Source organism: Podarcis muralis, chromosome 2, assembly GCF_964188315.1.
Source record: "Podarcis muralis chromosome 2, rPodMur119.hap1.1, whole genome shotgun sequence".
NCBI lineage: Eukaryota > Metazoa > Chordata > Lepidosauria > Squamata > Lacertidae > Podarcis > Podarcis muralis.
The window spans coordinates 33,062,449-33,076,429 of NC_135656.1; the positions used below are offsets into that span (position 1 = coordinate 33,062,449).

General features: G+C 47.1%; 1 protein-coding gene across 4 annotated transcripts in view; it reads right to left on the reverse strand.

Moving 5' to 3' along the window:
* The window catches only part of SPATA20 (spermatogenesis associated 20), a 49,498-nt gene that overhangs the window by 30,276 nt on the left and 5,241 nt on the right, over nucleotides 1-13,981 (reverse strand). For all 4 annotated transcript variants that reach the window (XM_028716643.2, XM_077924152.1, XM_028716658.2 and 1 more), the window contains exons 3-11: nucleotides 13,533-13,597; nucleotides 11,482-11,636; nucleotides 11,243-11,386; nucleotides 8,909-9,110; nucleotides 8,540-8,670; nucleotides 7,383-7,487; nucleotides 3,188-3,262; nucleotides 2,185-2,397; nucleotides 557-749 (exon numbers count right to left, since the gene is read on the reverse strand). In XM_028716643.2, coding sequence (XP_028572476.2) covers nucleotides 557-749; nucleotides 2,185-2,397; nucleotides 3,188-3,262; nucleotides 7,383-7,487; nucleotides 8,540-8,670; nucleotides 8,909-9,110; nucleotides 11,243-11,386; nucleotides 11,482-11,636; nucleotides 13,533-13,597 — 1,283 coding nt within the window. The remainder of the gene's footprint in view (nucleotides 1-556; nucleotides 750-2,184; nucleotides 2,398-3,187; nucleotides 3,263-7,382; nucleotides 7,488-8,539; nucleotides 8,671-8,908; nucleotides 9,111-11,242; nucleotides 11,387-11,481; nucleotides 11,637-13,532; nucleotides 13,598-13,981) is intronic.

Below are 13,981 nucleotides of genomic sequence, written 5' to 3' on the forward strand. Positions count from 1 at the left end.
GTGAATTCTGGAACCACTTTCTTGAGCACACGCACACACATTCTCTCCCAAGAGGCTGGCATGTTTCTCTACTTCTTTCCTCCCACTATATGTCTGTGTATCTTTTACTCCATAACGGACAGGGGCGCCCCCTTTTATAGAATGTGAAAAGTCAAGGGTAATGCCGCAGCTGCACAGGTTAAAGGAAGATTATTTCAAAGCGCCTGTGAGGGGAAAGAGGAGAAAGGTTCTGCTGCCCCCTGCTGGAAAATGGGGAGAAGAGTTTCAGGGAAAATAGTGGTCCTTTCCTCAGTCTAGAGTCTAGACTCTAGAGCTACCTTCTTGGGTGGAGAGTATACATCAAGGGCAGGAGAATAAGGAAGAAACAGTAGGCAGTTTTGCTCCTATCAGCAACCGTCCCTCTAGCATCAGGGCATATCTGCTCAGCAGCTTGCATCATGGAAGAACTTATTTCAGCTAATATACTGCCTGTGTGTTCCCACCCATTCACTCAACCTCTGTGCAGCCGATTGCATGTGAATGCATGGCAGTGAGCTCAGCGCAGGAGCAACCTCACCGTTCCAGGACGCCAGCATCTTGGTGTCCAGGTGGGGCCGTGGTCGCAGGCCACGAGCCTTGGAGAGCATCTCCTTGCCTTTAGCAAGCAGCGTCTTCAACTGCTCCAGCTGCAGTCCAAAGCGGGCCGCTGTGAGCTCCAGGGAATACTGCACAATCAGGACGTTTTTCCCTTTTAGCTCGTTATGAGGGTCCTGAAAGGAAAACCCAACAATGGAGAACAGGAAGGGACGGCATACTCTCCAAGTGAGACTTGGGTTAGCATCCCTAGCAGGCCCTGCCATTGGGATTACTCTAACTCACTGGTGAGTTGAGGCCAGTAACTGGGGCAACGTAGAATGAGTTGCGCCTCTAATGCCCATCCCATTGAATTGTTCCTTTTTCCTCCCTTGGTAACTTTGGTTTGGCAGGAGGAGCCAGAGGCAGGTAGAGGGGAAAAGGAGGAAACTAGACACAAAAGAAAGCCAAAAAGGAAGGGCATATACAGGGGAAATTAAAAGAGGATCCCATCTTGAAAGTTGGGGTTAAAAAGATGGATAAATTTAACGATATTTGGAATTCGTTTTTACAAATACTATAACAGATTAAGGTCTGGTTAACTACAATAACTATTTTCCCATTATTATTTTTTTGTAATGTACACAGTATCTTTTTTGTCATTTTACATGGGTACTATTTCTTGTTTCTTCTTCTTTTTTTGTGTCTTATCTTTCTCGGTATAAAGTAAAATAAAATAGTTGAAGAATATTGATCTAACTCAGTGACAAGGAGGCAAGATGTGTCCCACAGTGCCTTTGAATCAAGACCACCATGTCCCCTCCTCTTATGGCTTAGCAGGGAATGGGGAGCTTCCAATGGGGCCACTGGGACTTTTCCCCCTCTTCTAAGAATAATTGGGGGCTGGGGGGTGAGGATCAGGCAGAATTGCAAGGAAAAGAAGTCAAGCAAGCAAAAGACTGAAAACACAGGTTGTAGACCTAGCCAAAGAGCCCCAACCAGGCCCTGTTGGCGAGACTCCCTGCAGCCTCTTCCTACTTCATTTTCTAAGGGGCAGCTGGGAGGCTGGAGCCAAAGGGAGCAGAGCAGTCCAAGTGACCTGGAGTGAGCCAGGGGAGGATCAATTCCTGGCAGCCGTGAGTAGTTATTGATAACTGTAACTCACTTATCTGAAATGTAAGTAGTGTTTCGTATGCAATGCCAAGATGCATAATCAAATGTTACTAGACAGATTACCATCTTTAGGGGTTAGCATGCTAAGGGGAAGAAGGATGTGAACAGGACATGCAATATCAGATCTTCCAGGGAGCGAAATCCTCTGCCGTCCCATATCATTAATGAAGCCCCTGCTTCACACCAGCCCTTCGGGTTGGTGCCTGATGTAAGAAGAATTCGGGTCTAGAGACTGCTGGTAAGCATTTGTGAATTCCAAGATCTATAGGCTGCCTGAAGTTGGAAAGCCTCAATAGCTCCTCATCTATGAGTCAGGCAGAGTGCTCATCCTACCACCAGCAGAGGAAAAATTGGAGTTTCCCAAGCATCACAGGCACGTATTGGGCAGTGCCTGTGACATCGGGACTGATGGGAAGCACAACAATTCCCACCCAGGTTGTGCCTTCTCTCCCACTTCACCTTCATTGGATTCACATTGCCGTCCTCTTTAACTCCATAGTGATGCATGAAGACATCTGCCATGGTCTTTTCCTCTGGGATCCCTTCAATGGGGTCGGGCAGGTTCCACCGGATCTCCTCAGCTGTCCACACACAGAATGCACCCTCTTGCTTCTCTGTTGACTGGACTGTGGGGTAGGAATCTGCATCCTCTGCACTGTAGAACCCCCCAGACTGAAAAACAAAGCACCACTATTAGCAGACACACATGTGGAATACACCAGTGATGGCATCATCAACCTAGTGAAAGCCTATCTGGGAATGGTCCAGTTAAGAAAGTCTAGTTACTTTCACTGTCATGATCCTGTCCCACAGCAAGGAATTAAGGTGCTAGGGGACTCTGTGCTGCCTTTGCTACAGCAGATTAAAACAGCTGCTCTCCTGGAAATCCCCTTTGAGAATACTTTTTTAGCAATGAACTACACCTTATACACATGCCTGTATAGTAAAATTCCAGCAGCTGCTTTTTCTAGGCAAAGCAGCTTGGGAGAGGAGTAATTTGAACCAGAGAAGCAACAGAGGTGAGGAAGCTTAACCATTCCCCTGTCCATCACACCCTCACCCAAAGCAGCTGTCAGAATTTGCACGTAACATGTGGTTTGGCCCTTGCAACAATTATTGCTTTAAGAGTATTTGAAGTCTTTTTGTTTGAAGTACTTTTATAACCCATCATGGACATTTTCAGCATTGAAATAAATTATCCTCTGTTTAAGCCTATCAGAGGGTACATCATTAAGCGTAGATCCCAAACAAGCCCAGCTTTGCCCCAGGAAAAATGAATGGGAACAAAATGAATGAGGAAAGGCTCTGGATTGGCTTGGTGGGAGGATGTGCTAAAGCTACGATATCTACACTCAAGGACTGAACCTGCTGCTGTTGCAACAGTTCCACATGGATGTCGGTGACTCAAAGTCCAACCCACATTTAGCAGCAGCAAGACAAGACCCTGGAGATGATAGCTTACCCCGTCACTCAGATCCCGGGAAACGTAGAGCAGAATGTCTGCAACTATGTCTGCAAAGAATTCATCCCCAGAGATCTGTTTTAAGACACAAGGAAGATTGCATTCCAAAGATAATGTAATTGGGGGGTGGGGGAAAGGGAAAGGGAGCTTATGATTTAAAGATCAAATGGGAGAGGAGGATGGCACAAGATGTTAACCCACAATGGGATTAGCTTGGGCCCCATCTCTGGACCACAATACACATACACACATCACTGCTAGAATCAATAAGTACAGTTTAGGTTGGCATCTCAACGCCACTCAATGCAGTCTCAACAATCTTTGTGCAGCAGAAATGTTGAATACTGAAGAGGAATCACACCCAGGTCATTCAGCCCCCAGTGCATTGGGGCAGCTGTTGCCTAGTAAATAAATGAAAGACACTGGTTGTGAGGGACACATGCCCTCTTCCTGGCTCTGCTAAGATGTACCTTGCATGCAAACACATCCCTGCTATAAGCTCAGAAACAAACAACATCAAAATAGGTGCAGCTGATGGACCTGCAACTGATACCTGTCCGTATGGATTTCCAGTCCAATTTGTACACATCCTGGCCCCAAATGCCACACCGATCCCTTGCCAAAAAACCCCAGCAACAACCCAATAATGATATGCAAGAACTTGAATTTCACAGCAGGACTAACCTGCGAACTTTACACCTGCCTGTTCCTATTTGTCTGATCTGTACGATTTATTCTTATGGGATTTCGGCTTTCCGGTTGCAGAATTTGGGACAGATGGACACAACTCCCACCTTTATGTAAATTTCTCTCAAAGCTGCTTTCTTTAAAAGGTGAATAAGTTGAAGGTTGCTATCCTGGTGCCAGAAGCGGATGATCGGATGTGAAATGGGGCTACCCAAGATTATTTCAGGATACAGGGAAGCCAATCACCAGAAAGGAGAGGCAGCAGATGGGTAGTTTTCTGGCTTCAAAGCCCTTGTGGATTCCACAGCTGCAAATCCTGTTCAAACTGGTCAAATCTGGGGAGCCCGGTAATGAGCAATTTAAATTAGTGTGGAGGGGGAGACTGGCTCAGCATGAAAGTTCTCACCTCCAGCCATGACCACATCAGTAGCAACTCTTACAGAGTGCCCAGCGTGCTCTCAGAGGTGTCTACATAGGAATTTACCCCCTGGAGGTGGCTCTGGCCAGTGTGCCTCAAGAGCCCTCCAAGTCTCTTGCAATTAAAATCAACAGTACACAGCACTGCATCTGTAGACTATAAATAGATTTAAATGACTTAGAAACTCACAAAACATGTTACGACACAGCTAAAATATATGCGCCAGAATCAATGAGACATTCCTCCTCCCTACAAAAGCCTGGAAGAATGAACAATATTGTTATAAGATGGGGGGGGGCTGGTTTTGACTATGCCTTTGTGCCCAACCAAGCCTGTGGGAATTTGTAGCAGAAGGGACTGACCAAACCAGTCTCTCCGTTAAGGTAATGGGCCTGGGCAAGTCTGTTAGGCATCTATTTACATGTCTAAAAAGTTGGTGAAGTACGGATATGTTGCCATAGAGACAACTGACTGGTGATGCTCTTTCGGGAGAGGTTAATCTCTCCCACCAAAACCTGTCTGGGAGCCACAGCCTTTAGCAGGTAGGAAAACAATAGTCCAATAGTTTTTGTCTAGTCTGCTCTGGAACTGGGAGCTGAAAAGACACACAGGCTATCTGTGCTGAAAGCTAAGCTATGGCTTTGGAGTGGAGGGCAGAAATCTATTGAGGAAGCAATATCTGTTTGAAGAGTTAGTGCTGTGAGCCCTACCATCTTATGATCAGGTTGTATATGTGCATATACAGCCATACATCCTAAAGGCACCAGTGTCTCTAGAGACCTTCATTCCAAGGCAAGCAAACTCCCTGGAGTCTCTCATTGCTCAGAGATTAGGGAGCACACAACAAGATTTTTACAACTCTCTGTCGAGCTCCGACAGAACAAACCTGGCAAAACTCTCCCAGGAGGCTATTCTGCAGGGAAGGTGCCACCAGAGAGAAGGCCCTGCCTTCAACATAAACAGAGAGGAATTAGCTGTAGGCATGATGCAGGAGGGAAAACAGGGGTGGGGAGTATCATATGCACCACAGGAGACAATGCAGGAATGAAACGGCACCGCTACTTCCACTTAAAGGAGGGATGGCCAGCCTTCAATACTGAAGTACTGTATCTTTAACAGGTATGCAGAAGAGAACATTTCAGTTGGCCCAGCTTGTAACATCACAGTCCCACAGGAGCCCAAAACACTGCGCCTGCCAAAATTCAGCTTGGCTATTAAATGTCCAGAAACTCTAATGCTGCAAGACTAGACCTCCCCTTGAAATTGCTCCTTAAAATTTATTCACTACTATAAATCCAAAAAATGTTATAATGGATTTTTAAACCCCAAAACGGGCATAGTTGTTTATGCTTCTGCTTAAATTATAAACACAAAGAGACCGGGAGTATATAAAATGTGCCAAGTCAGACACAGTAAAACCAGAAGGCACATCATTAGGCTTGTATGGTGAGACCCTTAACTTGTAATCCTCAGAAACCATACCAAGATTATTATTTTTTAAGGATCCAAGTAGTTCATTTCCTTACACACTCAGCATTCCCAAAACTAGTGGGGGGAATCCTCTGTCTCAACTAAGCCACATATTCACTGAGAGATATAAGTTTTTGTCTGGGCACAGTTTGAAACCTTAGTGACTCCCAACGGCTGACTCCCTCAGGACCATCCTAGGCAACGTATTACATGTATGGTCGTATTGATTCATTTCTCCAAAGAAAGAAAGAAAGAAAGAAGCAGACATGGGCCCTCTCAGTCTGGATTAGGCCCAGAGAGCAAATTGATTTAATGCACCCCACTCCTGCAAACACATCATCACTCTGCTTTCCTGACAAATATCCTCCCTGCCCCCTTGCAAGGTGCTACTTGCTCCAGAAGAGAAACTGCTATTTGGGCCCACAGGCATTCTGCAGCCTGAGGGGCAAGATGTCACCTCCCCACAATTTCACGTACAGAAGCCGTCTGGACTGGCAGCTAAACCTTCTACCCTGGCAACACGGCAAGGTCCTCCATGGCACTTGAGGGCAGCAGGCTAGCTTAGGGTGCGCATGGCAAGTTGTGTGTGGCTTGCCCAGCTCCGTCCTCCTCCAGCACCAAGGCTCCCCTTGGATAAAACAAAATGAAGCCTTCTCTCCATTGTCAAGTGCTCTCCGTCCCAATTTCTAAGGAAGAGGAGCACAGCGGTGGCTGGACTTGCTTGTGGAACTGTTGTGTGGAAAGCAGCACTGAGAGAGGCAGGCACCCGAGATTCCCTGGGAGTGGCAGCAAATTATTTCCATCTCAGAGCACCCTTGCCACAGCGCGAACATTAGCAGCCTTTGCCCATGTGAACCATTTCTCGCTTCTCTCTTCCCCGCTCCCCACCCCCCCAACAACCCTCTGTAAAGCTCCGTCTGTTCCACAAAGCCCAAGTGCCGCTCTCAGTTTTCGTTAACACTCCTGAGGTGCCGTGTAACTGCCAAGAACAGCTGCAGGAAGAAAGGAAGCGGTGAACCCACCCACCCACCCACACACACACACACACACCCGCCTGCCCGCCACCCAAGTGTCATCCTCTCCCTCTGTTGCCATAGATGGCCTACAAAGGAAAACAACAAACGTCTCCTTTTCCTCTCCTCTGCGTGAAGGGACGAGTCCCTGGATGCGGGAATCAGGCTCAAGAACCCCAGTGTTTGTCTTCTTCCCACCTAACCTCCTGCTTTCCGGCGGCGAATCACATTTACCTCCATGTCATCTCAGCGATAGGCCGAAAATGTGAGGAGCTTAAGAAGCAAGGGCCGTATTCAACTACATCGCTGCGCTGGCAGAAGCGGCTTCTCCTCTGCCTTCTTGCTTTGGCCACTGCCTTCCACGCTCAGAGAGGGCAAGTGCAGAGGGCCAGCAGAGCCAGGAAACACTGGTGGTTGACTGTAAACCTCAGCAGATGCCCAACAATGCTGCCCCCTGGTGCTGGCACAGAAGTATCACGATGCCAGCATCATGCTCTGCTTCCTGCCTGCCTCCTTTGCCAAGATGAGAACCGTGTCCTCTGGCCTTAACTAATAAGGAGGGGACTGCAGGGTATCGTTGAGGCAAGAATCTGAGCTGGGGAAGTACCTGAAATGCCTTGGCGTAGGCTGCTGCCAGCTGCCCCTGATCGTACAGCATCTTTTCAAAGTGAGGCACGTGCCAGCGCTGGTCAGTGGAGTAGCGATGGAACCCCTGCGGCAGAGAGAGGGGAAGAAACGTCTCGTCACTTCTGCCCAGTTGTAAGTGTGGCCAGGTACCCCATGCCTGGGAGAGGGGCAGAGAACTCTCAGTTCAACAGACTAGGGCAGCCTTTCTCAACCTGTGGGTCCCCAGATGTTGTTGAACTACAACTCCCATCACCCCTAGCTAGCAAGGCCAGAGCTCAGGGATGATGGGAGTTGTAGTCCAACAACATCTGGGGACCCACACAGGTTGAGAACCGCTGGACTAGGGCATCCAGCAGAGGGGTCAATGGACCTGGTGGTGATTTGAAACCACTGAGACCAAGCAAGCCTACAGTGGTGTGATGCTCATCCACGGGAGAACTGCCACAATGTCCATAATCCACAAAGGAGGAGGGTATCATGTGGAACCTTATGCACCACTAACTGCTAGATACAAGTGAAAGCTGGAGCAAGGCCATGCACAACAGGCCCGGCTGCAGATACACCTCTGTCCCTTGGAAAGATTTCCAGAAGATTATCCTTTCTATATCTTCCTAGAATCTGACCCAACAGGATTTAGTTTGGGTGTGTCTGTGGAATTCAGCTTTAAAATAAACTACACACACACACACACTGGGATCTAAAAATTGTTAGATAATGGTGTTTATAACCAAGTTGACCCTACACACACGAACGGGGTGGAATAGATAAAATGACTTTGAATTGGACCAGTTTCTTCAGTAAAATACTGCCTGCTGTTAAACCCAAGAATCTCTTGGGTACACCTCTGTCACTCAGAAAGATGCAACACTTTATATCTATTTCCAGCAGCACTTTACAGCCATTTCCGGGCATTTTTTAGTTTTACACGGCAACACTGCATCTATTATTACTTTTTCTCAGATCTTCCTTCCTCTGAAAGTGGGTAGTAGAAAAAGAATATGGCGTGACGAGCAAAATCAGGCAGGTGGATGGACACAGAACTTCTATGTCAAGGAATGGAGAATGGCACACGGATGAAAGTCCCCTTGTGAAAATCATGAAACCACTCAACTCACACTGCCCCCCACCCCTCCATACCTGGGCAATGTGATCATGAACCCCGCCATAGGCCATCATCTTGAGGGTGTGCAGGGCCATCTGCAGGGCCCGAGCCCCTTCAGTAGTTGACCGATGAAGAGCCCAGTAAGAGAAGAGGAAATTCAAGTTGACTAGAATACAAATAAGCAGGAAAGTAATGAGCCTTGGTCGGTTGTTTATGCAGCGCTGCCTCTTATGGCTACGATGGGGAATCGCTTTGCAGGTGTTCCTGGACTCCAACTCCCATCATTCCTGTGACCACAGGCAATTGCTGGCTTGGGACTGATGGGAGTTGGAGTCCAACAACATCAGGAGAGCTACACATCCCTGAGCTACTCAGATAGCTTGACAGGAAGATCTCAGACTAACCTGGAGTAGGGAATTTGGGAGACTCCGAGAATCCACCATATTCTTCATCATAGGACTCTGACAGCTGCTGGAAGCATCTGCTCATCACCTCCTTTGAAGATGGGGGAGCTTCCTCCCCGCGAGCACCGACATCAGTCCTGGCTAACAGCGCAGACAGGATTTTCTGGCTGTTTTCCATAAGGCTAGTTTTGTTCCGCTTCCACTGGCAAGGAGACGGGGGGGGGGGGCACAAGGAAGAAGTCAAGTCATCATTTTGCTAGTATTCACTCACACCTTTTGCCTCGCACAACCACCTATCTCCTCCAAAAAAAAAAGGGCCAATCATTTCCCACCCACCATTTTAAAGGAGCTTTCAAATATCAAAAGCAGTGTGGCTTGGCAGAGCAGTGGAAGGGCCATTCCTCTTCTCTAGGAGTCCACATTTTCCCACTCGCGTGAACAAGGCCCCTGAACGGTTCTCAGGTATTACAGTTGCCACTGCCACACGACGGAAGCATCACAGAACAGGCCCCAAAATGTCTGCTTGTACATTTTTAGCCGCAAAAATGTTTGCCAACGTATCGTTCATTAAAACTAGGTTCCCAGATGCTTCCATCGGGCACACACTAAACTGTAAAGGAGAAAAACATTGTTAATGCCCAGTTATTCTTACCCCATAGCAAATTCTATCCACGTTGGACAAATGTGACGAAACCCAATTCCTATTAATCAAGTTCTCTCTCCCTAATTCATCTTGCCCTGAACACTCGCCCCCAAACGACAAAATCAGTTCACATCCCCTGCTCTAAAAAGCCTTTAGACGAAAAGTTCAGTCCCAGCCAGAAGTGGATGGTATGAAGAGAAGAGGAGGAGGAGTTTGGATTTGATATCCCGCTTTATCACTACCCGAAGGAGTCTCAAAGCGGCTAACATTCTCCTTTCCCTTCCTCCCCCACAACATCAAAGTTAGTGAGGCCGAGGGACTTCACAGAAGTGTGATTAGCCCAAGGTCACCTGCAGCTGCATGTGGAGGAGCGGAGACGCGAACCCGGTTCCCCAGATTACGAATCTACCGCTCTTACCCACTACACCACACTGGCTCTCATGTTTGGGGCACTGCCACTCTCCTGACACCACTGCAGCTTACCTGAGTGGGACTGGGGCAAGGCAGGGGCAAGGACGGGGTTGCACAGATGCACAGGGGGAGGGGTGTCTGATTGGGCTCTGCTGGTGTCACCCTGCACAGATGAAGCACAGCGGTGCCAGCATCAGGAGGACAGCTCTGGGGCTTTGCCCCAGCACCAAAGCCACTATGTGTTAGGGACTGGACAGAGGAGGAGTGGCGGAGACCGCCTCCCCAGCCTGAACCTTCCAGAGAAGTGGAAGACAGTATAGATTTACAACAGTGGTTTTCCGGAGGTCATAGCTCAGGGGCAGATGAAGAGCAAAGTTGGGAAATAATGGGAGAGGAGGAGGCAGAGCCGGAGCAGCTGGCCGACATGTTATCGCTAGAAAGCATTCCAGACCCCCCTTCTCCCAGGACCTGGCAGGCATTGAAAGTAGGAGAGCAAATTAGCCCAGAAATGGAAACAAGTAGAAATTCTGACGAAAGAAGGATGGCAGACAAAATTAATGGACTACGCAGAATTAGACAAAATGACAGGAAGGATTCGAAACCAGAGATTTACAGAAGATTGGGAGAAATATACAAACTATTTGAAAAGCAACTGTAATCAATAAATTATGCTAGTAGGACTACAAGAAGTTTTGTAAGGAGAAATATATGAAATATTGCAAAGTAGAGAAAGAACAGAGATATTAGTTATAAGATTTAAAGGTAACAGTGAATGTGAGAAATGTATATTAAGTGAATAGATTGGGAAATTTTCAGACATGATTGATGGAAGTCAAAAAAATATTGTATAAGATGTAAAAGTATGTTTAATTACTGTTGAAAATGTTATGTTAAAAAAAACTAATAGAAATTTATATTTTTAAAAAATAAAAAAAAAGTAGGAGAGCAAAGGGCTTGGAGACAAATGACCCTAAGCGGCCACCATAAGGTGGGTTGTGCTGTTGACGATTGAGGAAGTGGAGAGAAAGGGGATGTAGAGATTTACTCAGAGCAACACCCATTACTCCAAAAGGCAGCATTTCTAAGCCTCTCTCTGTGAATATTGAATAAAAGACATTGGTAGGAACTTTCCCTGTCTTATCTATTCCCAGCAGCCTACCGTGGGGGAATCGGATTCCCTGACGCCTGACACTATGGGAATGAGTACAGTGTGGTCCCCGGTGTACCGCTCCAGTGAGGACCTCAACCAATCCCATGACCCTGGATGCCGGACTCCATACCTGCTCTAGGATGCGAAGCAGAACGGTCCGAAAGCCAACCTGGTAAATTCCATCCTCGGGAGGGAAATAGGTCCCGCCTACAAATGGTTTGAGATCAGGTGTTAGCCACACACTCATGGGCCAACCTCCACCACTGCTGGTTGCCTGCAGGAGGAAAACAAAAGAGATGGCTCTCTTCAACATCTGCCTCTAGGAGCAACAGTCATCTTCCGTTTGCTATGCTCATTCCTGCTCCCGACCTGCACAAAGGCCATGTAGACTTTATCGACATCCGGCCGCTCCTCCCGATCCACCTTGATGCACACAAAGTTGTCGTTCAGAATCTGGCCAATTTCTTCATTCTGGAAGGATTCCTGCTCCATCACGTGGCACCAATGGCAGGTCGAGTAGCCAACTGAAAACAAACGCCGGCGGTTAAAGAAAGGCTCACCGAAGGAGAAGGCCCTGCTGTACCCAGGGAGGAGTGGGGGGCAAGAAAAGTCAAAACAGAAAAGTATATAATTCAAGCAACTCAGCAGGCTAGGACAAGGAGTTGGCTTTAAGAAAGGGCTAGCCAACCTTGGTGTACTACAACTCCCATCATCCCCATGGCTGGGGCAGAAGAGAGTTGTAGTATGACCTCATCTGAAGGGCACCACACTGGTCGTGCCTGCTTTAGCAGAAAGCTAAAGCACAATGCATTCTCAATAAATTGATTGTTAGGCGAGCATCTGTCTAACAAATGGACGATTTCCATTTATTCCTAAGGGGAAATTTCTAATGCATTGTGAGCCACAGAATTTTGACCCCAAAATGAGGAGAAAACCCTCTGAAACCTTGCAAAAGGCAAACATGGAAGGGGGAAATGCTCCCTTATTTTGTCTGATCTCTCCCCCTTCCTTCCCAACCATAGTTTCTGGCAAAACAGCTGCCATGCACCAGCAAAACACAAAAGGTAATGCTTATTTAAGGCTGCATCATTGCACGCACTGCACGCACTTCCAGCTGTTTGGATATCTGAATCTGCAGTGTGCGTAGCAAAGTTTGAGTCCTAATTCCTCATGTTTGGATAAGTGAATTTTCCTTTAACAAGCATTTTGCTAATGGGACCTGCATGTACAAACATGAGAACAAACAGAGAGCTGCCCTTTCATGGCTCAATGTTGGCTATAAACGATGCAAGGCTTCTAAACCCCAGCAAAGTTCGTAGGAGACGTAGCCTATGTGGTGACCTCAAGATGTTGTTGGACTATAATTCCCATGATTCCCAGCCAGCAGTGCCAATGGCAAGGGATTGTGGGAGTTATAGTCATATAATACTTGGAGGGTTATCCCCATACTATAGTAAACTTCTGTAAGTTTAGTTGCTTATAATGTAAATTCAAAAAGCAGGAGGAGGTCAGGGGAGGGGAAGAAATATTTTTAGATTCCACTCCTCCTTTTGAGAAAACATGCATAGCCCTGTGCTGTTAGAATTGCTTAAAAGAAGAAATCCAAGACTCCCAGTATTACTCTAACGTGTCTCTTCACCCAAGCTCCAAATCCCCATCTGCTTGAAACAACAAATTGGAGCAATTCCCAGATACCAGATCTGCTCCTCCACTAGTAAATTTATGAGCTTCACAAGGTAGGTAGGCTGAGCAGCTTATCCTCACAAGTATTTCCTGTGCTCTTCTTTTGCAGATGCAAACTACAAGGCCAGGAAAAATATTGCCCCGCCTTCTCCCAGAAAGCAGCTCATTGAAAGCAAGGGAGCGCCCAGCAGATGAGGACCCAATTTGGACGACATTTATTCCTCCAAGCGCAAACATTTGTTTCATGTTTCGAGCAGTTTTCAAGTAAGTAAGCATTGTCACTTCGCAGCAGCCTTTCTGTCAGGCTGCAGCAGATGGAGAGGAGGGAAGCAAGGCTATTTCATGGGCCCTGCTGAGAGACCAGCTGCCTTTGACTGTTCCTCAGCTGAAACCTAGCAATAGCCATTCTGCCAGGCTACCTGGGAGCCTCCATGCCAGCTGGTTGCTGCAAGAACTGTAACTATCAGAGCTGGTGCCGGACTCTGCTTGTTTTCCCCTTCTCCCTCCCCATCCCTTTTTCTTTTCATGTCGTGTCTTTTAAGCTTGAAAGCAGGGGTTGTTTCCTCACTGTTGCTTTTTCCTTTGTATGTAAAGAATGGAATAAAATTAAAATGAGGAGGAGAAGAAGGAGACATTCTTCCCTATGCTTTTATGAACTCACAGATATGTGCATGTGCTTTTTAAAGTTGTGAATGTTCATGCAGGGGTAGCATAAAAAAAAGAAGTTCATTTGTTACCAGATAGAAATATCAGCTTATCTTCTCTCTTTGCTTTATCAAAGGCTTCCTGTCCCCAAGGATACCTGAGGGGAAGAGAAAGAGGAGAAATATGCCAGGATTTGTGTCTATAATCACTCAAATCGATATGCCTATTTTTAATGCAAGCAGTTGATATTAAGCAGTTCTTTGATTAAACCCTGATCCTTCCCATTACACACAAGGTCTTTTCAGTTGCCACTATGTCTGTAGATGATGTGTTTGCTACACTGCTATAACCACACCCAAAAAGGGACGCGGGTGGCGCTGTGGTCTAAACCACTGAGCCTCCTGGGCTTGCTGATTGGAAGGTCAGTGGTTCGAATCCCTGCGACGGGGTGAGCTCCCGTTGCTCTGTCCTAGCTTCTGCCAACCTAGCAGTTTGAAAGCACGTCAAAGTGCAAGTAGATAAATAGGTACTGCTGCGGCGA